The 27276-nt window shown below is 39.5% G+C and overlaps 1 protein-coding gene across 3 annotated transcripts in view; it reads left to right on the forward strand.

Moving 5' to 3' along the window:
• Positions 1-27276, forward strand: part of scaf4 (SR-related CTD associated factor 4) — a 57073-nt gene that overhangs the window by 27594 nt on the left and 2203 nt on the right. For 2 of the 3 annotated variants that reach the window (XM_012958019.3, XM_012958021.3), the window contains exons 17-19: positions 2561-2909; positions 4173-4259; positions 5732-5911. In XM_012958019.3, the coding sequence (XP_012813473.1) occupies positions 2561-2909; positions 4173-4259; positions 5732-5911 (616 nt within the window). The remainder of the gene's footprint in view (positions 1-2560; positions 2910-4172; positions 4260-5731; positions 5912-27276) is intronic. The other variant, XM_012958020.3, reaches the window with a different exon arrangement.

Here is a 27276-nt window from a genome sequence, read left to right on the forward strand (position 1 = left end):
TAGAAAATATAATTCTGAGACAATTTGCAATCAGCAGCTCTCCAGTTTGGAGTTTCAACAGCTATCTGGTTGCTACAATCCAAATTACCTTGGCAACCAAGGTGTGGTTTGAATGAAAAACTGATATATAAATAGGAGAGGGACCGAATAGAAAATAAGTAGCAATAACAATAAAACTGTAGCCTCAAAGAGCAATAGTTTTTTGGCTTGCGGGATCAGTAGTGGGACCCCCATTTGAAATCTGCAAAGAGTTAGAATAAGGCAGCAAATAATTCAAAAACTATGAAAAACAAGTAATGAAAACCATTTGAAAAGTTGCTTAGGCTGATGCCACACGTGGCGTTTTTACGCTGCGTATTTTCTAATTCTCTCAGCGGCTGAAAAACGCCTGATATCATCATCCATAGAAATAGCTTGAAAAGACGCGAAGCAAACCACACAAAGCGGAAATACGCTAGAAAACGCCTAAGCACGGATTTTTCAAGCGTTGGCTGAAATACGCCAGTACTTGCAAAGCAAGCCATTCCTATGGATACGCAAAGGCAGCTGCCAGACCTAGCGGAAATACGCGGCGTTTTTTGCTATTTCGCACTATTAGCACCATGGCAACAGGATTTGCTTACGTCACCAGTACTAGGCTGAAAAACGCCATGTGTGGCTTGTGCAGCGTTTTTAGGCTGAGAAAAAACGCCGCGTAAAAACGCCACGTGTGGCATCAGCCTTAGAATTGTCCATTCTATAACATAGTAAAAGTTAACATAAAAGGTGAACCACCCCTTTAATGTTTATCTGTTGTGATTGTTCAGGCTGCCAGCCCAAATAAATTAAACAATACAATATAGTGACTGGTATCTCTCTGTCCTGCCCAAGGGCCCAGTTGGTCAGATACAACAGATAAATACAACAGTACTGTCCAGTAGTCCTGCATGTAGTGAGAATATTTCTTTTTGATGGCTGAATTAAAAAAAAATAAAGTTCCACAGTGAAGCCTATGGAGGCTTTTAGAAGACTGGGGGCCATAAAAATCCTTTGGGGTGCCAAATTCATCCTGTGGGCCTCCAGTTTGACAGACCTCCTGTACGGGATTGACTTATTTAAAACCACTTATATTCTTGTGCTTTTCAGGGTTCTTATTTAATGATTCTGTAAAATGTATATCTGTACAGTTACATGGTTATTTTGATACCAAGTTACAAGCATTGCCTAGAGTTCCTTGGTTTCTGTGTTATATACTGTTGGCCAGAGCAGCCCTTTTCTGTTCCACAGGTAAGTGAGGATCATAGGGTTGTTTGTGCTCATTTAGATTTAAACCCTTATTTGAGGCTATGAGGTGTGGCTATAGAAAATTGGGCACAGATGGGCAAATAACCAATATTCCCTGAGGCAGGGCCTTGCTAAATAAGTAGTTTGGGGCTGCCCTGCAGTTGCCCACATCAGCTGTCAGCAGTTAGCTCTAATTAGTTTAATGCAATTTAGGCTGATGCCACACCAGGGGTAGGGCTGATTTTTTCGACAAGCGGAAAAACGCTTGCCGAAAATTCAGCCCTACGCCTGCTACTTGTGCCTGCACCCGAATGAATGGAATACGCTCGGGTGCAGGCACATGTAGCCGATATACGCAAGAAAACGCGAGACTTTGCATTCTCACGCGTTTTCGTGCGTATATCGGCTACATGTGCCTGCACCCGAGCGTATTCCATTCATTCGGGTGCAGGCACAAGTAGCAGGCGTAGGGCTGATTTTTCGGCAAGCGTTTTTCCGCTTGCCGAAAAAATCAGCCCTACGCCTGGTGTGGCATCAGCCTTAGAACATCAAAGTATACACTGCTTTCAATGAATAGGGCTTGTGCTAAACATACTTTTTGACTATTTTTTAAAATAATAACAACTAACTGTGGTTTCTATTTTTGGCACTAAAGAAAATTATGAGCCAGTTTCACTTCAGTACTTACTATCACTTCTAATCCCACAGAACTTTAAAAGAAGTGACACAGCTAATTACCGGTCCACTGAGAAGCCTCTGGCAATGAGCTTGCTCATAAGCTGCAGCCTAGAGAAGGCAGGGCTTTGTTTGTTCAAAGGTAGATAGGGTACTCTGAACCAATTTGTAAAGGAGGGGGGGGTGAGTTCTGTGAAAATACCCCATTTATCAAATTCTAAAGAGTGGGAAGAAAAATGAATTACCCAGGAGAAACCCACACAAGCACGGGGGGAACATACAAACTCCTTGCAGATTGTGCCCTAGTCAGAATCACAACTCAAGAAATGCCAACCACTCGGCTACCATATATTCTTTTCCCTGCAACATTAATGCCTATCTGAATTTGCATTGAGCTGTTTTGCTCTTACATTCTGAAAATAAGAAACCCTGGCACAGAGTGATAACCTGCATTGCTTGCTTAGGCACGCTTAGGTAAAGAAATAGCTTTGTTACAATGAATAAATGAATAAATATTTTGCTTCCAGTTAGTTTCCAAGGTGAACCAGATGCATTTTAATGTGTCCTGTTTTGCTTCATTTAAGTATCCACCAAATATTTTAAATACTGTTTTCTTTGTAAGCAGGTGCCACCCCTTCAGCCAATGACTGCACACCAGCCAGTTCCATCAATTCCAACACCAGGGGTACCAACAGTACAAGGATTACCCCCTCCCCAGGGATTACCCCCCTTGCAAGGAGTTCCTCCATTACAAGGAATGCCCCTCCCACAAGGGCTTCCTCCACAAGGATTGCCACTCCCTCAGGGCATGCCTCTGCCTCAAGGCATGCCCCCCCATCAGCCTATACCAGGAATGGGACCCCTACAACCTCCTGCGTTTCCCATAGGTATTCCTCCCCCTGGATTTGCACCTGGAGTTCCTCCTCCACCATTTATGAGACCAGGCTTTAATCCAATGCATATGCCTCCAGGTATGTCTTTACAACTAAACTGAAATACTTTGAGTAAATATATTTTTATATAAATGTCCACTACTGCGAGTGACTGTCTCCTGCAAATGCTTTTCCACTGGCAATAAAGTAAATTGCCAGTAGGAAAACAAAAACACAGCAAGTCGCCTGAAGTTTAACAGTGTATAAAATTAATTTACTGCTGCCCTGCACTGGTACAACTGATGTGTTTGCAATAGGAACCCTACTATAGGCAGATAACCCCTCTAGAATACAATAGTGTTTTATCTGCTGTGTAAACTGTGCCCTCATTTTTTCCAGCTTAAATGGCTGCCCCCGGGGCTACACAGCAGCTTATTTATATAAAGTATAACTATAGCAAACACACAACTTTAACCAGTGCAGGGCAACTATACATTGGTACACTTGATAAAGGGTATTGACCTGAAACATGTCGTGTTACCACTACCCACAATAAATGGTTTGCAGTAAATCTGCTGAAGCTTTTTTCTCCTACTTTTTGGATTTTTGCAGGGCAACTATACATTGTTTCATTTACTTTCAAAAACATTTATTTTTTTGGTGTTACTGTTCCTTTAAGAGGCATCTTTGGGTAATTTGGGAAAAACTTGAAACTTGCCAGGCATGTGTTCTCACCGGCGATTCACTTTGCCTGTGGCAAAGTGTTTCGGGAGATTAGTCGCCTGCAGTAAGGAAGATTTGTTGCAGACAACTAACCTCCATGTGTGCTGCTACACCAATATACACACACTCCAGCCCATCAAAAAATTTTGCTGGATATTTATTTAACTGCTACAGCTTTTTACATCCTTTATTGTAAGGAAAGCAGCTGTGGCCTCGCGAACTCCCACCCACTGGTTTGCCTTTTCTGGCCCAGGCTAACTAGTCCTCCCTGTTTCACTACTAATTACCCAGCAGCCTATGTATAACAAGATAACCTGTAGTGCCTGTATATTCTTATTGTAAGACTGGGCATTGAATTTGGTGAAACTCAGCATGTTGTTTAAGTCCCCCATTGTGTCTTCACTGTATAAGGCAACCAAAGCCCCACCCTTTTTTCCAAGAACTCCTGTCTATTGGGCAGTGGATTTATTATAACACAGGTTTCATTGGGACTTCATTTACATTTTGTTTTCATAGGTCTTGGAAATCCTACAGTATGCTTGAGCATTCTGGGTTGTGTTGCATACGGCAGTTATATAAATGCAATATAATGTTCAGTAATGCAGTGATCATTATACTAACTTTGTTTCTGTTCTGTAGGCTTTCTGCCTCCTCCTGGACTTCCCCCACCTATGACCCCACCTGTTTCTATTCCTCTTCCTACACCTGGAATAAACATCCCGACTTGTAAGTGCCTGAAGAGCAGCATTGCTGGGGGTTCTTAAATACGTTATCCATAGACCGTCATATATTGGCATTTTAGTGGATTCGAAGAGAGGGGTTTAATAAGTTGGTTCTACACCAAGTCCATTATTAGGTTTATTCTTATTTCTATACAGGTTAATTAGCCAAATGACTGCCTCTCATAGGACTTCACTTACAGTGAATCAGGAAAATATACAAAGGGGCAGTATACCCCATATTTAACCATGAGCTCAATTAATAGGGCTGGTACTGAAGATACTTTTTCCTATTTAAATTTAGAAATAGCTTTGTTTTTTTTTTTTATATTTCTTACTCGAAACAGGGAAAAACTTAAGTTGAATGACATTCCAACTCCCTGGTTTGGTTCGAGCTGCTTAAAACAAATGACCAGTCCTCTGAGAAGCCCTGTGTGTAATGAGCTGCTCCTTACAAAAGCCTAGCAAGAGACATTTATTGCACAATATTAGAGCTCTAGTTGACTTAGAGTTGGCGCAATATTCGAGCTCGCCATAATCCACAAGAGTGAAATTAAGCTGCTGTCATACATTTATATGGAAATTTTAAAGACCTATTAAGTGTGAGAAAATTTACGCTTTGATGAGTACACCTTTAAAATTACATAGAAATTAATAGAGAGGTGTGAAATTTCTGCTCTGATATCTAATATGACCCAAATGCTGCAGCCTGGGGAAAGGAGAGGTTTGTTTATACAGAGACTTTTCAGTGGGCTCAGGAAGTCGGAATGGTACTTCAGCTCTGCTGTGTTTAGCACAAGCCCTATTCATTGAGCTCATTTTGAATAAAGGGGATATAAGGATTTGAGGTCTTATGAGGTAAATAAGGGCAAGTTCGCCACAAACTTTAAATTGTAGCAGTAGAAATGGAACTTTGCAGCCAAATTTGTATTTTTAATTGCCTTTCTGTTGTACTCCCTTTTGCTTATTTATCATATCTGGGTACGTTGGCCCTGGCAATCAGGTGCTTTAATTTTTCTCTTCCAGTACTAAAATATTTATTATACATTTGAATTGACTTGAAACATTACTAAATTTAAAAATGTTGAGTTTTAAAAACCCGATATGTAAGCTCATTTGTTACAATGGAAAGGTAAATAAGGTACAACTTTTGCTCTGTGTTCTACAACAAAGGTTGTTTTGAGTGGAAATCCCCCCATTGATGATGGTACATTTATCATGCTGTGTAAAAAATGGAGTGAAGCTTTACCGGTGATGTTGCCCAGGGCAACCAATCGGCAATTAGATTTTAACCATCACAAAACCAATGCATCAGATTGGCTGCTATGAGCAACATCACCAGTAACGTTTTACTCCACTTTTACACAGCATAATAAATATACCCCTAAGTAACTTTTGTATAAATGTTGAGCCTAGTACACGGTTGCTGACACACTGCATGCCCTGTTGGGATACGTTGGATAACACATGTTTTCTTAGCTACAGCAGATACTTCATCTAATGACTCTTCAAAAGATGTGTCTCGTACAAACCCTAGTCCAATGGTACCTGTGAGGGATAATATGGAGGAGGATGAGAAGGCTGATAATGGCAATGGATATAAGCCTACCCCATCAGGAGGGCCAAATAATGCTCCGGGGCCCTTGAACCCACTTCACGGTAAGCATTCTGTTTTTCTTTCATAACAGCTTTTGTCAAAGGATTTCTTGCGTAGGTGAGATCTCTTGGTGCTTTTGATCCAGACCAGGCCTGTGGAGTTTTATATTTAGTGCAACGTTTTATTGCTTCAACCGCAGATTCAGAAATCAGTTAAACAAAGTGACCTTGGCACCTGTATTCTAAAGTCTTTGGGTGCCATAAATCCCGCTCTAGATTGTAAGATACATATTCACATTCCTAATTACTTCTGTTGGGCGTACGTTACAGTCTGATTGTGCTGGCTTTATGGTATTTAATAACTTAGTGCCTTATAGTTTAACATTGGCTTGAACATTCTCTCTGAGTCTTGTAAGTTACTGCCTTTAGGGTGTTCCTACAGAGTTTTTGTTGTATGGTGTTGGGGAGTTTTGTATCTGTTACACTTGATGCCGTTTGTATTCGTAGTTATATAAAAATGTACTACTGTTTTTGTTTTTAAATGTTTCTGCTTAGCAGAGGGCCTGGGCCTTTCACAATCTTTGCATATGTTTTTATCATCTATAGATTGTATGCAGTTTTAAATTATACCCATGATATAGATATATAATGATATATAAAGATATATAAGGTAGTCTTCCTATTGTGCAATTAGGGCTGGACAAAGCAGCAGTCACTACCATTGGCTGCTTATATCATTAGTAAAGCAGAACTGTAATAATTCAGATTTGTTCTGATTCTTACTGGCTATTATAGCTATAACACATTTACTATTCTATCTTTCACTATCACTTGACAAATCCTCAGACTCTTCCCAGCATCTTACAGTTACACTGTAGTGATTATTTTGCTTCATTAAATTAACATTGGTGAACTACAACTCTCGCCAAAAGTGAACAGCGCTTTTAAGGTGTTTATAATGAACACCTAAAAGCACTGTTCACTTTTGTGAGAGTTGTAGTTTACCAATTTTTTATGTTTAATTTAATGAAGCACAATAATCACTACAGTATTAAATTCTAATATTTTTTTATTGAAGTTGTGATCACATTTTCTAAGCTGCTTGGTACATAGTTATTTAAAATAGCACATTGTCACTTTAACAGCACAAGTAACACTTTATTGTGAGTTGCAGTTTACCAATACGTATTTAACAAAGGAGTAAACCAATCGAGCATTTTCATTTAGTAATCAGAGAAGGGGTTGTCTTTTATCTATTTATTATGAATACTTGCAAATTATACCCCCTCCTGGTTGTTTTGTTTGGAGAAAGGGTGTGAGAAGATGGTGAGAGTTCCAGTTCAACACATCCAATCCATATATTCTTAGTTACATGCCTTTGAGCTTTTAGACATTCACAGAGGGCACAAATATATTTATAAATACATGGTGGTACATGTAAGAATGGTAAAAGGCGCACAGTGTTTTTCCAAACATGAATTTCTTGGGAGCAGGTGAGAGGTTTCAGTTAACAATATTGGAAAACAAATGCCGGTTTCATTTTTTGATCATCAAGCTTTTCTTAGAGAAAATTCTACCAATTACACACACACACCATGCTCTGCAGAAGTTTAGAAACTCTCAGTATTTACACTTCTTTCTCAAATGCTTATTTTTTTATTTTAACTTGTTTTCCTGTAATGAGTATATTGCAAGACTTCTCTTTAAATATTCATGTTACAATAACTCTCTGAAGAATTGGTCCTGAAATGTACTGAAGGAAAAAAGTACATAGATAATTCAGTTATTAGAAACACTCTAGCAAGTCTTTACAAAGTCATTTATTCCTAAAGGCTTGTGTCATTTTATTGCTTTGCATATATTTCGCCACTATATAACATCAGTAAAAAAAAACTCGGATCTGCAGACTTTGTGATCAGAAGTCATGATATTCCAGTCTGTGTGGGCTGCACATTGCCTTTCTTACTTAAAGGAATACTGTCATGGGAAAACACACACACAGATTTTTTTATATTTAATTTTAAAATGTCACATGGGGCTAGCCATATTCTTCATTTCCCAGGGTGCCACAGCCATGTGACCTGTGCTCTGATAAACTTCACTCACACTTTACTGCTGCGCTGCAAGTTGGAGTGATATCCCCCCTTTCCCCCCAGCAGAACAATGGGAAGGGAGCAAGATAGCAGCTCCCAGTAGGTATCAGAATAGCACTCAATAGTAAGAAATCCAAGTCCGGCTTGGGACTCCTCCAGTTACATGGGAGTAGGAGAAACAATAGGTTAGCTGAAAGCAGTTCTAAAGTGTAGCGCTGGCTGAAAGCTCAGACTCAGGCACAATACACTGAGATGGCGCCTACACACCAATATTACAGCTACAAATACATGTGTTGGTTCAAGAATAAAATTTGAAATGGCAGAGTGAATTATTTGCTATGTAAACAGTGTAATTTAGAAATAAAAAGTACCCCATAAAAATCATGACAGTATCCCTTTAATGCCACAAAACGAGATATTTTATAATTGGCCTACTGAGCTTTATGGAATACAAGGCCACATTCACAGTCCAGCAGTAATAAGCAGGATATAGGCACACTCTTGGGTTGTGTTTGCAATTAAAGCTTTTGCAAGCTTGGCTTATCTGTAGAAACACAAAGCTTGCATTAAACAGTATGGAAAAGAATCAATTTCAACCTGTAATACATATTACATTATTAAATTGGTGCTTTTGAAGAGGATGCCCAGTATTAACCTTGTAGTGTGTGCTCTTGCCACTGGAGGGGATCCCAGGAGATACATACGATGAAGTCTCCACTAACTGGCTCATCAGATTTTGTTGGAGTGATGACATAAACCACTCCTTATGTAAATATGTATCAGCGAAAAAGGTAAGCTTATGTGAAGAATGCATACACATAGGTATTAGCATGTACACTGGGACGTCTTCCTATCCATAGACATAACCGTTTGCTAATCGTAGCTTAGCCAATCCAGTCCTAATATTGGCATGCATAATGTGAGAGCTGGGGAAACATCCCCTCATTCATTGTACACTAATAACTCAGTAAAAAAACACTTTATTTAAACTATCATGGATGTAATGGGAATGGTGGGCAGCTGTCTCCATACATTACTTCTAAAATATAGGAATATTGCTTACAAGTAACTCAGTAAAGGACACTTTATTTTTAAACAGTAATTTTCAAGAAGTTGCCAGAAGCTGATGGCATATTTTCTGTTTCTGGTAGGCTAGGAGTTGCTTCTGTTGCGCTAATACACATATTCAGTTAAAGTAACTTGCACATATTTGTATCCATCCTGTAACGATAATAACTTTCTTCCACATTGCACAACTTCGTTTTGCTTTTATTTCCTTGGAACCACGCAACTTCGGGAAAGTGTTCAATGAAAGATTGTATAATTGTACCATGTATTGTTTTATTTTAAATAAAGTCTGGTTAAAAATATTCGCAGTGTGCAGTGATTATCTAGCTGGAGGAAACCAGGAGACCAAAGATCCTCTGTTTGTACCTCTCTCATTTTGTCCAGATATTAACATGGAAGCTTTTAGACCACTTCTCCTTGTATCTTGGTTAAAAGGGGGGGTATATTGGGATTATCCCATGGGTTGGCCAACTTAAAATATAGCCCGTGCCTCCCATCATGTTTTTACAGTCTTCGCACATCAGCACTGGCATATATATGTGTGATAATTTCAGTGCTTTACCAAGTACCATTCCAACATTGTGGACTAAATGGGTTTACATTTTATGTATAAGTAACAGTTTGATAACCCTAACATGTGTAAAAAGTTAACGAATTGTTTACTGATTAAATGGACATCTTGAAGGTCCAGACCATTCTCATCAGAGCTGACCATTCAGAGCGATAGCATCTATGGCCTACACTTTATGGTGAAGACACACAGAGCTACTCCGTAGCAGCTACCTTTCACAGCTACTAAACACCAGAAAATCCCCTGCCATAGACAATACTGAGAATTGCCTCTGCTAAAACACACATAGAGACAATTATCAGTAAATGATCAGCATTGTCTGTTTCTGTAGACGTGACAAGTAGCTGCTACTAGTAGCTCTGTGTGTCTTCACCCTTAGGAGGTGATTTGGCTTTCCTTTTGGCACCTCTTTTCTACACCTTACAGTACCTCCCTTTTTTTCTTGTTTAGGAACATTTATTCTAGGGTTGCCCCCAGTCTGGGATTTTGTTTTAGTAGTTAGCATTGTATAGGTTTTAAATTACTAGCATGTAAATAGTGTAAAGCAAAAAAAGAAAAGCTAAAATATTGACAATCACACAATATTTGCAGACACCTCTTAAATTGAAAGTACATTTGGGTTCTTAATCTGTTTTCAAGATTCCCGACTTATAGATTCTGCACATCCCTCATTGGTGATATGACATAAATAACATTACATTGAGTTTACAAGTCGTGTAGTCTACAGCTTTAATTATGACTTTTGCTCTTAAAATGCAGTTTATACAGCACCCTATAAGCTCATAACAAACTAAAATCATTAATGACCCTATAATGGCCAGGATGGTATTGCTCTATAAAACAACGTTCAACAAAGTACATTGTAGGGACAAGTTGATTTAAACTTCTTTCATTTAATTCATTTTCCTTTGCACAAGCATGCTTGTTTCCAAAACAGAGTAATATATTTGTGTGTTCTGTTGTCACAAAGTCAGTAAATCAAGGGGATGGTTACTGCAGAATGGTGGGATGCCAGTTACTTTTATTTTTACTTTTCACTTTTACACATAGTATTACAAACACTGAGAAACCTGCCAAAAACAAGAAAACCACAATTTTGCTTTTTTAGGATGAATTATGTTTAGAGATCTCAGGGAGGCATAGTTCATGCAGAAGTGTCCTTCATGTTATGGTACAGGTATGGGATCTGTTGTTCCGGGAGGACCTTATCCCTTAGATTCCCTTAGACATATAAGCAAATAATTGTAATTTTTAAAAATGATTTCTTTTCTCTCTGTAGTTATAAAAAAAAATAATGCATTGTACTTGATGGTAACTAAGTTATAATTAATCCTTTTCAAAAGCAAAATACTACTATTCGGTTTAATGTTTAAATGCTTTTTTTTTTTTTAGTAGGTAGAGTAGGTATGGAGATCCAAATTACAAAAAGACCCCTTATCTTGAAACTCCAGGTCCCAAGCATTCTGGATAACAGGTCCCATAACTGTAGTTAGTGGAGGGTTAGCATCCATATTGGTTTCTAAGGGCAAGGGAATGCTTCATTTTCTCCATATACAGCAATAGCGAAAGCACTACGTGTTCTCAGATGGATTTCTTTCTAACATAGTGGACACTGATAAAATGAGAAGAAAAAAAAATATATATATATATATATATATTTAAGTATTCAGAGAGATCATTCTATATATTCTATCAACCCCTCCTGAATTTAAGCACAGTGGTACATTCTTATACATTTTATACTGTTATTTATTTTTACCTTCAAACTGCTGAAATCAAATGGAATTTAAAAACTGTTGAATATACACACATCTATTACTGATTTCCTTAATACAAAATGATTCATTTTCCTGCCTGAGATTTAGGGCATACTGCAGCATCTGCAAGGATAAGTGTTTGAATTCAGATGTCTGTGTTATGGATTTTCTTTCCAGTTTGCTGTTGCTCAGTAGGTGTAAGACACAGGTATAGATAAGCCCTGCATAACAAGTAATTTACAATCACACAGCGTGTGGCTTATGGAATTTGCTATTACAATCAAACAATAGTGTGTTTTAGTGATTCTAACAAAGGTTAACCTGCACCTATGTAACTGTACTTCTGCATCATCACCGGGTCAGTCTCTTCACTGGACACTAGTCGAGTAGCACACTGCACACATCACACTTTATATCCGGATGGCCGCAACCTTTTTGTAGAAGGTCCCATAGGGTTTTTGATAAAGGTGGCAGTTTTAGTATTATAAACATTCAAATTGAATAACTTACATGTTTGATTTCATCATGTTTAAATAATATATCATTAAAGGAAAGGTAAAAACTAAGTAAGCTGTATCAGAAAGGTCTATGTAAATACAGCCATAAGCACTCACAGAAATGCTGCACTCTAGTTCTCTATCAAAAGAAACACAGGATTTCTTATTTTTTGTGTATTCATGTTCTACAGTATCAGACTTCCTCTATTGGGAGAAATCATTTATTTCAGGGGCAGAGTCTGCGCAGCTCTCTCCTGCTCCCCCCTCCCCCAAGAATTCACCCCCCCTCCGATCAGAATGTTTGATCTGAGCTACCAATGGCTAGAGCTGCAGCAGAAAACTACTGAGACCAAGCTAAAATGGCAGCTGGTATCTTAAACAAACACAGGGAGCTTCTAGGGCTGTTTACGGCAAAGTTTATGATAAAGCTTTCTGCAGAATAAAAAGTGTTCTAGGGGGCACTAATGTGGCAAATCTATTGGCAGTAAAATGCCAAAATGACTTTCCTTCTCCTTTAAGGGATAATTAAGAGTGTTTTCTTCCTGCTGAGGTGTAAATATCCATATGAGTTGTAAACTAGCAGTATGAAATTGAAGTAACTTTTTTTTTTTGTTAAATTGGTGTTTTTCAAGTGGTATGAGATATAGGGTGATATTGGTAGGGCTTATGTTGCATATGTCTGTGGTTGATGTAAATGTTCAGTTCATAGGTGCACCTTAATTTTGCTAGAATTTTCCAGTTAGTATTGTCTGCACTAGTGTGTAAATTGCATAATGCATGGATCCATATGGGTTTACTTTACGGTAATGACAAGTACGTTAATCTGCCTAGTTGCCCTTTACTCGCCATTAGACATTTTCTGCAGCACCATATCTTTATGGAAGCATAGCATTGAGCCAAATAATAAAATGAAGTTTTGAAGAGTGTAATTATCCATTCAGGTTGGTTCACATTTAACAGCTAAACCTATAGCAGAGAGAAGTTCAGATGAGCTGAGGGAAGTATGTCTTCTACTGGCACAATCAAGTTTAGTAAAATAATAGAATTAGGATAGATGTGTCAATTAGCACTCACAATTACAGAACACCCTTCTGCAATGCTGGCTCTTCTTTACACATTTATTCACAGCGTTGCTGAATGAAAGATCTAGATGCTCAATGCCAGCGCTAAACTTCCTTCCAAACAGCTAGGAATTTCAAGGTAAAGGGGTTTCTATCACTGTTTAATTGTAAAGCAAAGCTGGCTTCCCCACTGCTGTCTGCATTTTGGTAACTATTCAAGTGGAAGATCATGAATGGAGACAGAAGATGACCATTAGTAACGGTAATTTGTTTTTGTTTTTTCATGTGAACAATATATGTTAGGGCAAATTTTTTGGTACAGGCATACACTTTAGTAACTTCTGGAAAGTCATCAAACTTATTTAAGAAGCCCTCATGCACATTAACAGCGGTTAGTCTGTAGCTGGCTTCAGGGTTAAACTGATGCAAAAAAAAAAGTCCTAGGGTAGTCCTGGGTAGTAACATAGGTAACCATTTGCACTGGTCCAGTAACCCTGAGCAATCAGAATCTTGTTTTATTTTAACATTGCCATACATTATTGCAGGAATCCCCAACTTTTTATATGTGTGAGCCACATTCAAATGGAAAGTGTATTGGGGAGCAACACAAGAATGAAAAAGTTCCAGTGGTGCCAAGTAAGAGCTGTGATTGGTAGCCCCTATGTGGACTGGCAGCCTACAAGAGGTTCTGTTTGGCGGTACTCATGGTTTTTATGCCACCAAAAGTTGCCTCCAAGCCAGGAATTCAAAATTAAGCACCTGCTTTGAGGCACTAAGAGGTTGGGGAGCCACTGGTTGGGGATCTGCTGCATTAATGTATTTTTTTTTTTCTTGTAAGAACCTGCAAAATCAGCTTTGAGACCCAATAGTTGACCCAACCATTATTAAACCCTAAACCAAGGTGTATGTCTATATTCTTTTGTAAAAATAATGGAGACCCACCCCTAATAGCATGGGGACCTATTTTTGGGTTAAAACACCTAGGTTAAAAGTTCTTGTTAGTCATAGACGGAAATGGTGTTTGGCTGTCCTCTTAGAATAACATCTAAATGATTTATGATTTTGCCACTTTGTTTTTCTCTGAGGGAGTTGAGAGGTAATCTAACAGTGTCTTACTGAGAAGGGTTATGGGCAGATAACATTTTCTCCTTGGATGCCCCGAGTGTTATCCATTTGAGTTGCAATATCATATAATTGTCTGTTTGCTAAGGGCTACTGGTCTGTGGAAAAGTTTGCAATAACAGAATCCTGTGAAACAGGGACTTGAGTCAGTAGGGCTGAGTCAGATCTAATACACATCACGGAATCATAACGGAACATTGAAAATTAGCTGCACTGGTAAAGGGCATGATACAGCGTTCTGTTGGGGTTCCACTATCCCCTGCCTATAAACAAGCCATGGGCGTCTATTAAAAAATAAGTGGTGCCATTTTGGAATTAATTTCCTGCACAGTTTTGCCTTGTCAAGCAGGCATTAGATTATTTTGGTAAAGTAATGAGTCCCATGGGACGGTTTTAGTGTTGGCTAAATACAAAACTTACACATTAGTTACATCTTTAATTACATCCCTAATGAATATTGATTTGCCCCTTGCCTTCCTTCATCTGCTTATGCATGGGCGGTTTCTCATTGCCTTTGCTTGGAAAATCCAGGAGGTTTGTTGCTTTATGCAGTCTTTAGAAAGCTCACAAATTGTATTTGTAATATCAGCTTAAATGTGAATATCAGAAGTCGGATTCTTGCTTATTTGGCACACTGTTACTTATGTGGCCTGGGCCTAAGTGACTTCTACTGTCGGCCTCCACTCTCAACCTTCACTACCAAAGATAAGGGAAACCTGATATACCGTCTACACTCAAGTGACAGAAAATGGTATATTGGCCCATCTTGAAATGCTTCTACTTTCTATGGATTTTTTGGCAAAAATGTCTTATTTGAGGTAAAAGTCACTGATCTACTTCTGTGCTACCAAACAGGCAGTTTTTGCACTCCATAATCCTTGGTGTTTGGCTTTGTAGAAATTAGCCTACCAGTGCATCTCAGTTAGAGCCATTAGATACAAATTAGCTTTTTCTAAACTGTTTAGGAAGGTTTCTCTCTCTCTCCAGCTAACTATGAAGCTTAGTTCATTGGTTTTCCTCACACGATGGCTTGGGTAGTTATAGTCCATTCCTTGGGTGGCCGAGCAGTCTGTTCCCCAGTGAACTAAATAAAATCAGGCAAGGTTTACACATACAGATGGGTGTACAAATACCCATACATATGTTGTACAAATCTCAAAGTGGATGTGGGCACTGCTGCTTTTAAGTTGCACAGTAATCTCCAGCTGATTGGTGGCAGCACCAAACTGTGAAAAGACCAATTGTGATCGTAGAATGGCTAAACTATCCAGTCCCATCGCTACACTGTGATCTTTAGTCTCAAAGTCAATGCTTGGAACTACCATTGTAGATATTCAGCCTGGACTGGGGAATCTGTTTTAGGTTTAACAGATGCTTACATGAGATATCCCACTGTTCTGTCTTTATAAAACTATTTCAAATAGCTTCAACTTTACACCACACAACAACAAAAGGAACATACATGTATCTGCTCCTGTCTAGTCACGTCTTGTAACCAAGCACACAGGCCAGAAGTTACCCATCCAAGACCATTGACTGGAAGACCCAGGTACTGTATTGTTGGTTATGAAACACACACACACGGCACTGCTTGTGCAAAAGGCTAAATAGGGTTAATAATGCATATTAAGGCAATGGTAACCTTCTAATGTAATGGCAGCTGCCTGAGGCACACACACATTACTAATAAGAGACACTGACTTCTCAGTAGATGAGGTTTTCAATGTGTTTAGTTTGTAAGCCTATTTGTGTATAGAAATCTGAAATACATTTTGAAAATTGGTTACAGTTTCCTAAGAAATTACTTTTTTTTTTTAATAAATATATCAATCAGAAATATAGAAGAAGATGGAAATATACATTTTATCTCTCTTTTTAAATTACAATATATGGCAAAAGTATCTGGACACCTGCTTGTCCAACATGTCATTCCAAAACCAAGGGGATTAATATTTAGTTGGTCTTTTTTATGGGAACGCATTGCTGTAGGTGTTGGAACATCATTGGGAACTCTAGCTTCTCAACCAAATTTGTTAGAGCCCCACACAACACAAAACCCCCTGATATACCTATCCCTGTAATTTGTTTCTTCAAACAGTATGAATAATGCCATTTTTATATACTGAAGTCCAGCTGCAAAACAGTTGCATCATTTGAAATCCTGGCAGGGGAGGAGGGACTAAAACATTGATGTTATGAACTGTAACAACTCCACAGCTTACAGACAGCATGCATGAACTACATAACCCACAATGCATTGCACTGTGATGTTCCTTCCCTTATTGACATTACGTGTGCAGGGAATTGTGGGATTGGGAGGCTGCAGGCTGAGGACAGACGACTACTGTTAAATTTTATTTGAGTCACAAAGTAGTCAGCCAGATCAGCAGGGGGCGGGGCTTAGGGAACTGCTCCAAACATATTATTACACTAAACATCATGAAAAGGCTGCATATCTTTTTTTAATGAGTATTGGAAATTATGTTTACTTTTCAAAAAGCTTAAGTCGTGTTTGGGTGGAGTTGCCGTGTCTGCAATGATGGATGTTAAATAGTCAATTCTGTAATTAGAGGGGGTGTCTACATACTTTTGGCCATATAGCAGATTTGCTTTGAAGCTTGTATGATATCCTTCCATTCACACTCACCAGTGGACACTATAGGCAATGGCAGGGACACAATATTCCAAAGCTCAAGCCTATTGTGAAGGTAAGCTAAACATTGCCAGCACTGAGAGTTCCAGCATTTGCACCTCGTGTTGGTGAAATGGGAAATCCAGAATTTCTGTCTTCATGCAAAATATAGGTTTTTGAGAGAGACTCATGGGAATCCCTGACGGTAACTCGCAATAGGAGAGACTACTCATCCCACTGTAACCCTTTTGCTTCCAGCAAGAAGGATGGATGACATTCTGGAAGGATTCCTCCGTTCAACTAATTTGCGTCTTTGCAATAACCAAGAAGAATTTAATGTTGCTGGTTGTATCATGGTTTGATTTATTATTCATACACTTTATAGCATTGGGTTTCCTAAATATACGTCATGATGTCTTATAGCATTTGGTAATGATTTATAGGTACACTCTATTGTAGGCCACAATAATTCATGGTAAATATAACACCTTAACACAAGGTTAGTAATGAGCACCATAAGGGTGAAGAGACCTGAAGCTACTAGTAGCAGCTACTTGTCGTGGCTACTTAAAAGGACAATGCTGATCATTTACTGATAATTGTCTCTACGTGTGTTTTAGCAGAGGCAATTCTCGGTATTGTTTAGTAGCCTTGAAAATAGCTGCTACTAGTAGCCCAGTGTGTCTACATTCTAATTGAGTATAACAGTAGTTATCCAGCATACATAGCTAAAGGCTTGGAGTTGTGTTTAGGTGGCCATACACGGGCAGGTCTTGTCATGGGGAACAAGCAATTTTAGGATTATTCAATGCTTTTTGTCACATTGATGGGGTGCAACGATTGTAATATTTACACTTGTTTGGCCACATCCTAACAGACAGGTTTAAACATTTTGGTTGTGCAACGATGAAATTGGTCAGTGGATGGGTTGGTCAGATAAACATTCTGTTCTTGCCTTCATTTGAAGGGTTGGGATAAATGTGAACGTCAACAAAAGAACAGATATTTATTGGTTAATATATGTATGATCTTCCAGCCAAAACGATACAACAAAGGTCTCCTCACATATCATTAACCATTGAATCCTTTGTTAAAATAACCATTCGCTCATAAGATCCTTCACGTGTATGGCTAGCTTTACTGTAGTCTGATATTTGTATTCAGTAATAGTCACAGTAATGTGTTCTTTGTTTGTGCTTATGGCTTTCTGTCCTTAGGAGCATGGGGTAGACAGTAGTGACTTATAACCTAAACAGGCTAGTAAGCCAGCCTTGGGAAGGCTGTGGGGCATAATCATTTCAAGGCAGCCCCTGCAATCTCTTGTTGATAACCCTGGTATAATTAGTCAGGTTAACTATAAACTAATACAGCTAGACCTTACATATTACTTTCTATGAAACAAGCAGGCTCTGATCAACATCAATACAGGGAAAAGTCATTTTATATTATGCCAAAGCCTGTTGTCAAAGGGATACTGACATGATCTTAGCATTTATAGGGGGCAGCAACTTGCCAGTTATCACAGATTGAGTAACTGGGCCACCATAGACGCTTGTCTTTCTCAGATTGATGACTTGGATATGATTATTTGCTTCATATCAGTATACTTTTAGATCTAAAAAGAAATTGTTTATGCCTGTCCATGTAGCAGTGGCAGAACCGATAAAGCATAAGGGTAAAGACACATGGAGCAACTAGTAGCAGCTACTTGTCACAGCTACTAAACTCCAGAAAATACCCTGCCATAGACAATACTGAGAATTGCCTCTGCTAAACACACGTAGAGACAATTATCAGTAAATGATCAGCATTATATTTTTTAGTAGCCGTGACAAGTAGCTGCTACTAGTAGCTCCATGTGTCTTCACTCTAAATAGAAGTATACCTAGAATGCTGTATACTGGAGGTACTGGATCAGCCCAGAGGTTTAGAAGCCTTTGCCTCCACACCTTGAATCCACTAGTTGGCTCTGGGCTGCTGCTAGTTAGCTAGGCATAGTTAGAAAGCATCATCATGTTAGCAGAAAGTGAGCTTATATCTGTCAGAATTAATTACTGATAAGACCTGGAACTTATATTCTTGTAAACAGAGCTTAGTGATGTCATCAATTATAATTGTTGCTTAATAATGTAATGTCTGTCACATGACTCAAGGAAACATGAGTTGTTATAAAATATGAGGATATTATATGTCACCTCGGGGTTCCATGACCCAGCCTTTAGCTTTGTGCTTTTATATAGTCAGGAAACTCCTCAGTGACTTATAATATCCTTATATTTTATAACAACTCACTATTATTCACTATATAAACATGTCACATGACTCACTGAAATGTGTTTTATAGTACATAGACAGTCCCTAGTTGTAAAATATAAGAACATTAGAAGACGACATTTTTATATTTTTCAATAAGGGGTTAGTGATACGTTTTGCCATTGGTTACTGCCCAGGAGCAAGTTTGCCCAAAATTGATAACTGAGCCCTTGGGTGTAATATGTGTAGCCTGAGTGTTTTTGGAGCGTCAGTTCTTCAGTCATGTCAGTGCCGGACCTACAAATGTTTACACTTTTTTGTTACAACTTAGTGTGAAGTTAAGCATCCACTGCTTTAGAAAGAGTGTTAGTGAAACTGGGATTAGGGGTGAGGATTTAGCTTTGGGTGATTTTACAGGTTATTTTTGTAAGATTAATCTTGAAATCACCCAGTGATGGCGGCTGATGTACATTCAGTGCCGATGTGCAGATAATGCTTGGCCACACGTGGGGGATGTGGCACTAGGACCCAGTGGACAGGCAACCAGACGTTTGAGGAGAGGGAGGGTCAAATTAAACTTTTCTTTTTTTGACAAACTACAACATTTCTAGAATACCCCATCTCCATATAGGGTGTGGAATGATAGATCAGATGTTTCACTGTTTCCATTCAGAAGCTGCTGCTTCTCTTCACTTTTCCATCTGCTGATGGCTGCCCAGCATGGTACATTGGTAGATGACATTTTTTAGACTGGCCCGATTAACCAACTGACTTAAATCTATGGTAAATGGAGATTGTTGGCTGCCATACAATGTACCCAAACACGTACCAATTGGTTTCAAACGATTTTGAGGCAATTTGCTCCATGGTATTGTTGCTTATTGGTTGATACAATTGCTGAGAGGCTGGGGTCGTCTATTGGTTTAATTGTTTGCAGCCTTGCCCCTTTTTTTTTTTTAAGTTATGATTAATGGGTTGGATTAAAACATATCTATATAAAATGAGTTTGAAATAGCATGGAGAAATTATCTGTTGCAAAAAATGTTAAGATGGCCATACATTTCATTCACTCGCTATGTCCACCTTGTAGTGGGCAATATTGGGGTGATCTGATTGGGAACCAAACAATCAGATCAAAATCCTCAGATCGAGGACTACATCAATGTCTACTACTAGATCTGATGCTCTATCAAGAAGGCCCTTTGGAGGGCCCAATACACGGGCCAATAACCTGCCAGTTTGCAACTATTATTGGCCCGTATGGCCACCTTTAGGGGCTGATTTACTAATCCGAATGGGAAAAATTCGGATTGGAAAACGAACATTTTGCGACTTTTTCGCAGCCGTTACGACTTGTGCAAATTGTCGCGACTTTTTCATAGCCGTTACAAATTTTGTGAATTGTTGCGACTTTTCCATAGCCATTATGACTTTAGTGAATTGTCGCGACTTTTTCATAGCCATTACAAATTTCGTGAATTGTCGCAACTTTTTCATTGCCATTATGACTTTCGTGAATTGTCGCAACTTTTTCGTATTGAGCGCTCGAAAAAGTCGCAAAACACCGATCATTACGAAAAAAATGCATTTGGACGCTTTTCGGACGTTCGTGGATTAGTAAATGTGCCCCTTAGTGTTCCGTTAACATATTCCCATCCCTAGTATAAATGTGGATACTTTTTCTTTAAAATTAGTCTAGTAGCGTATTAGGACACCCTAGGACAACCAAGGGAGGTTTTGTTGCCCAGAGTAGCAAAGATTTATCATGGGCAACAAAATGTCCTGTGTGCCAGGGCTCTAACATTGCAGGGTTTCTTTATTTGCTGTAGGGTTTGGGAACATTCTCTCTCCAGTCATGGTTTTTAAAGGACCTTTGTCATGTGTATCATAGTATCTCAGTTATTTTATAATTATACTGTTTTACTACATCACACTAACTTACTTTGAAGATGGTTATATTTGTGAGTTTCCTTAACTTCAGGTGTTGGAAATGCCCTGTAGGCTTAGGATATAGGCTATTGAACCAACATGTGGTACTTTCTGGAAGTAGTGATGCAGGGCAGACTTAGTGAGTTTTGTGTGCGCCTGTAAGTAGTTTGATTTATGGTGATACTAAACCCTTAGTTAAGTTACTTCTGTAGAAAAGTTAAAATTGGAGATCCATGACCAGTTTAACCTATAGTAAGTTTCACAGCCATGTCCCCTGAGCTTAGAAACACTTTCCTCTTCTGCATAGTGGGAAACAGACCAACCAACCATTTGCATTTATTTCACCAAATATGCCATAGTATACAAAGGGAATGTAGCCAACATGATTACTAAAATCAAGGGTTTTATGCAGAAGGGCAGAGGGCCATAACCAATTAGCTTGTGATACACTGACTATGGGGCTGGAATAGAAGAGATGAGAGTCCCCTTGGGTCGGGTGCCTCTGGTTGCTCTTACCAGTCAGGCAAAGGAGCAGGTAATGTTTGGTTTTCAGCCCCCTGTAAGTGACACTAGTAAAGGACATGAGATTGACCCCATAGAGATTATCTGTTTGGGTAGTGATAGCGATACCTGCTCTGAGCGGAATGATAGCTTGTAGTGGGAGCATTACAGGAATGTTTATAAGAAGAGATGTAAGATGTTGAGTATACTTTATAAACATGAATACGTCATGCACAGACATACACAAAACTAACTCTGGATATATTGCCCGTCCAAGTTGACACCATAGTCCCACATAAAGTCAATATAGGAATCATCACTAGGCAGAGTATTACACGGCCGTGGCCTTTGTTTCTTTTTCGTGTGGGAAATCCCCCATTGTCTGTAATGATCTTTACTTTGCTGAATGAGTAGCTCTGGCATTAATGTGTGTTATGGAGAGCTTAGTTTGGCAGCTACAAATACAGCCAGCTCGCACCTAATAAAACTCCTTCTAAGGGCTCTGGTACACGGGGAGATTAGTTGCCCGCGGCAAAACTCCCTGCTCGCGGGCGACTAATCTCCCCGAGTTGCCATCCCACCGGCGAACATGTAAGTCGCCAGCGGGATGGCAAACGCGGCGGCGCGATTTCGCGCAAATCGCCGAAAAAGACTTGCGATTTACCGAAATCGCCCCGCCGCGTCTGCCATCCCGCCGGCGACTTACATGTTTGCCGGTGGGATGGCAGGGGGAAGGCAACTCGGGTAGATTAGTCGCCCGCGAACAGGGAGTTTTGCCGCGGGCGACTAATCTCCCCGTGTACCAGAGCCCTAAGGATGGAGCTACTTAGTAGCAGCTACTGGAATGCCAGAAAATCCCCTGCCATAGACAGTACTGAGAATTGCCTCTGCTAAACACACGTAGAGATAATTATCACCAAATGATCAGCCTTGTCTATTTCTGTAGCCATGACCATTACCTGTGTTTTAGCAGAGGCAATTCTCAGTACTGTCTATGGCAGGGTATTAACTGGCATTTAGTAGCCGTGACAAGTAACTGCTACTAAGTAGCTCCATGTGTCTTAGGGCAGTGGCACGTAGGGAGATTAATTGGCAATGGGATGGCACACGGGTTGCGAGGCAACTTCGGGAAACCAAAGTGAAACAATTTACATTATTGCTGGTGGGAAGGCACGTAGGGAAGATCAGTCGCCTACAATAGCGCAGATTTATCACAGGCGACTAAATTAAATTATTTCTCTTTGGACCAGACCAAACACGTCTTTGTTACAAACTGTATTGTACTTTGGTTATTCCTCTGTAACTTATTGGAGTGAGTGTAAGGCCATGGAGCAAATTTCTCAAAATTACAATTCAAGATTTGCAGCAATTCAAGAAAATTGTGTAAAATAAGTTATAAGCCCGACTATTTTGGAATTTGACTTTGCAACAAATTTCGACATTCAAGGAATTTTATAGTGGAATTTTTTTTCATTTAGTATTTTAAACGAGCACAATCAATACAAGTTTTTCCAGAAATATTCTAGGGATCGAGGAAACAGGTAAATTAAGATAATCAAATTTTTCAAAAAAATTGAATTTGAACTATTTTTACGGTTAAAAGGAGATGCTACGTCAGCCATATTGCAGGTAAATAGGCACAACTGATAAAACTGCACCAACACTCTCATGTATGAACATCTAGGGCAGATTTATTCAATCTCGGCACAGACGTATTCACCCACTTTCCATTCATTCCTGCGGGATAAAGTGTATTTATCAATGGGTGAAAGTTAGAGTTCATCATTTAATAAACATGTTTCTAAAAATCCCATAGGAATGAAAAGAACGTGGGCGAGTTTTTTTTTATCTATTAAGCTCTAAGCCAAACATGGACACGGGGGGGGGATTATCAGTTGATTTGAGCTTTGTTTTGTTTTTTAACTGGATCTGTGATAAAACTCATCTCAAGCTCAAATTGCATTCAAAAAAGCTCAAATTGCATTCAAAAAAGCTCAAATTGCATTCAAAAAAACTCAAATTGCTTGAATGTTGGAAATACACCTAATATTGACTTATTGCCAATGTTTTTTTTCAAATTATAAATCTTGAAAATGCTGTTTTTTTTCTCAAATAGTATGGAGAAGGAAAGTCATTTTGGCATTTTACTGCCAATAGATTCACCACATTAGTGCCACCTAGAACACTATATTTATTCTGCAGAAACCATTACCATACCGGAGTAAACAGCTTTAGAAGCTTTCTCCGTTTGCTCAAGATAGCAGCTGCCATTTTAAGTAGCTTCCTGCCTGCAGCTCTAGCTGTTATAGCTCAGATCACACATTCCCAAGGGAGGGGGGAGCAAGTTCTTAGCATTCTGGTGGGAGGGGGGAGCAGGAGAGAGGAGAGAACTGCGCAGACTCTGGCCCCGGGAATTAAGGCTGTTTCTGAGAGAGGCAGTCAGACACCGGAACATCATGTTTACAAAAAGAGACAACAAATCCTGTGTTTCCTTTGATAGAGGACTCTATTACTGTGAGTGCTTATGGCTGTATTTACATAGACCTTTCTGATAAAGCTTACTGAGTTTTTACCTTTCCTTCTCCTTTAATTGCATTAAGACTGTCACAGATAATGTAATTTTTGTGATTTTGCTCAATTTTAAAATGTATATTGGGTCATGGGTCCTGTATTCAGATGGACCTTTGGTGAATTATTTGGTATTTTTCCAAGTAGAAAACTTATGGATTCAGTGCGCCCCTATTATTTAGACATTGTATATATTTATCTGCGGGACCCAGTCCAACGTGAGTCTTGGCAGGCCCATAAAGGTTATACTAATCGTGTAACTACTGACAGTGGTTTGTTACCTGTGCCCAGGGGAAGGGGAAGCCAATGGCACATTCTGTGTCTGCAGGAGAAGCAGTAACTTCCGTCCATACTGATAAATACAACTGGTTGTGTAGCCCTGCGCTCATACCCTTATCTGAGTACTCACAGTTAGCTTGTAGCTTAAGGTCCTCATACACGGGCCGATTCTAGCGATTCCGCTTATTGGCCCATGTATGGGCACTACCGACAGGCCTGCCTAACCAACATCTGGCCTGAAATTGGGCAGATCTCGATTGGGCAGGTTTAAAAATTTAGTCGGATCGGGGACAGCATCAGCTTGTTGATGCAATCCCCAAACCGACGGACGCCTTTACCCGTTGTTCCGATTCAATAGTTTGGCTCCAGGGCCAAACAACCAAATTAGCCCAATATCGCCCGCCTGTAGGTGAGGATATTAGGAGAAGATCCGCTCGCTTGTTGGGGTCTTAGCGTGTACCTTTAAACGACTTGTCATTTAAAGCAAATATCAGGTAATACCCATGGTTGGGATGGGTTCTAGAGTATAAAGCAGTGTAAATGGGGAATTACATATGGTATTACATTAAGTAGAATAATATGGATGTAGGGCACATTCTCATGCACAAATCTGTTTAGTGTTGCTGAGGTGCCCCTGACACAGTACAAGGGGCCACATATGATATTGCCGTCTTCCTATTGTTATGAAGGCGCACAGGCAATCGGGGCAGCAGAGGAGAGGAGCTTCAGTTGCTCCTCATTCCTCATCTGCTAATCCACCATGCTCTGGGCAAAATGGGACATTTAGAATTTTTCTAACCTTCCTGATTCTTGAACCGACTGATATCTGTACTACATAGATATGAACCGGTACCAGCGGGGCACCATACATGTACCAATAATCATACAGACCTAACCCCTATGTGTAAGGCACAAAGCTTGCCCCGGTGCAGTAATCCATAGCGACCAATGTTTGCTTTTTAGCAGTTGACTAGCAATGCTATCTGCTGATTGGCTGCTATAGGTGACTAGACCTGGAACAGACTTTGAACCTTTTATTGCATTTACCCCTTAAGTTCTTACAATAATATTAGTATGTATATGGCCAGCTTTAGATAATACACGTTCAACAACGTTCATTAGGGCATATTCACTTCTGATATTATTGAACTGGATAAAATGACAAGTCTTCCTCATCATCCTTTAAACCAATGAGAAGAAGTGGGTCTGTCTATCATTATAATAATAACAAGACGCACTTTGTATAATGAGGCCGCACCATCACTTCCTACCTATAGATACCTACCTATAGTGTAGCTGCTTATTATACCCAGCTTATTAGGCTTTGCTCAGTTGTAGGGCTGTAGGGCAGGAGAGGTTTGGCTCATTTGTACTGACTTTTACGTTGTCGCCAAAATATGGGTCAGAATCAGAAGTCTAATTGCTTACTGTATCAGGTAAGTCATTGGCACATCCGGGTCCCGGTGTAAAGGAGCAGCGGGAGTGAGGTTCCCACCATGACAAGCTCACTTTCTACAGGTACAAGGAAACATGAATTTGCTAGATTGTAATATGGAACCATAATGGGATGGATTTGGAATAATAAGAAGGGGTCGGGCAGCAGGAGTAGGGGGAATAGGGAATAGATGAAACCTTGGGGGAGATATGAAGAGACCATGGTTGAGGGAAGTGTATTGACGGTAAGACATATAACGACCTTATCAGTGATCCATTGATTACTGTAAAGCAATTAGATTTTAGTTGAGCATAAGGAACACGTTGAAAGAAAGTCGCCAATGTTTCTCTGGGACTCTGTACTCATTACAAGTGTGCTGGGCCTTGGTAGGCAATTCCATCTGAGAAACTGCCCGTAGAAAGGAAGATGTGCCAGTGTTACTTAATAGACTTCCTATATCACAGCTTGATCCCAACACTGTGCCATGGGGGGCCCTGCCGGCAGTTATTTGCGTACCGACAGTTTTATTGAGCGTAACCGCAACCAGGCAGTCGGAACACCGTGACTGAAGGCACAAATTACAGCATTAACCACTGCTTATAAGGATAGTATTTACAGGTTATTCATAGCTCCTGTGTATTATATACAAAGCCTAGTGCTTTTATACAGACCATGGAACTCCAAGTTGACTTCTAATATCCTTATATTTTACAACAGGGAGTACATTATTGATTATAATACACATGTTTCAAAGAGTCATTTGGTGTAATTGCATCACAATTAGTGATGACATCACTAAGCACTGTTTATAAGGATATAATTACAAGCTAGTCATTATAATTATATAATAACATAAGCCAATAAACAGTGAATTCCAGGAGGCCTAATTTAGGTTACAGTTTTTGGCCTGCTCTTGCAATAGGTAAAGGAAACTGAAAGCAAAAGACTGGACCCTGGATATGTATAAGGTTTATTTTCACTTACCCTCCCACTCTGAGTTGAGGAATTCCCTGAAACACGAATATCAAGGATCTTAGTCTTTATATAAGTCACACCTAATGGAAGTGGGTTTAGACTGCTTGTCCCAGTCGGCCTACACAACACACAGTACAGTTCCACAGGAGCTACCCTGGGTTTTGCCATGTAGATGAGATTTTGACACAAGTACCTTGATTTATATATTAAAGAGTCCACAGTTTCATGAATTGAATGACTTTTGCCTTAGAAGATTGTTTCTAGGTGCTGCATCTAGACTTACTGACTAAGCCAAAGAATCTCATTGTGACTGGCTGAACCAAATCAAAATGATCATGTGATTATTTCAATTATCATGTGAGTTTAGTTACATTGCTGTATTGGGTATTTAGCCAAATCCCAAAATTGGCTTTGGCTTTGGTGCATTCCTTGGGTGCATAAAATCCATTGCGGAAGAGCTAGGTAAGCCTATCGGTGAAACTTAGGAAATGACTGAATGCTACTGGTTGGATCTTCTCAATAACGTGACCCTTGAGCTATCAGGCATAACGGTGTGGCTTGTAGCACTATCTGGGCCCTTTGGGTATAAAGATCAATGAGCCTATAAATAATGAGCCTAATGGGATGTCAGCAGTTATGTCCCAAACATCAGGACATAAGGAACCATCACCCACATGATATTTGCGT

The sequence above is a fragment of the Xenopus tropicalis genome, chromosome 2 (genome assembly GCF_000004195.4).
Source record: "Xenopus tropicalis strain Nigerian chromosome 2, UCB_Xtro_10.0, whole genome shotgun sequence".
Classification (NCBI taxonomy): Eukaryota; Metazoa; Chordata; class Amphibia; order Anura; family Pipidae; genus Xenopus; species Xenopus tropicalis.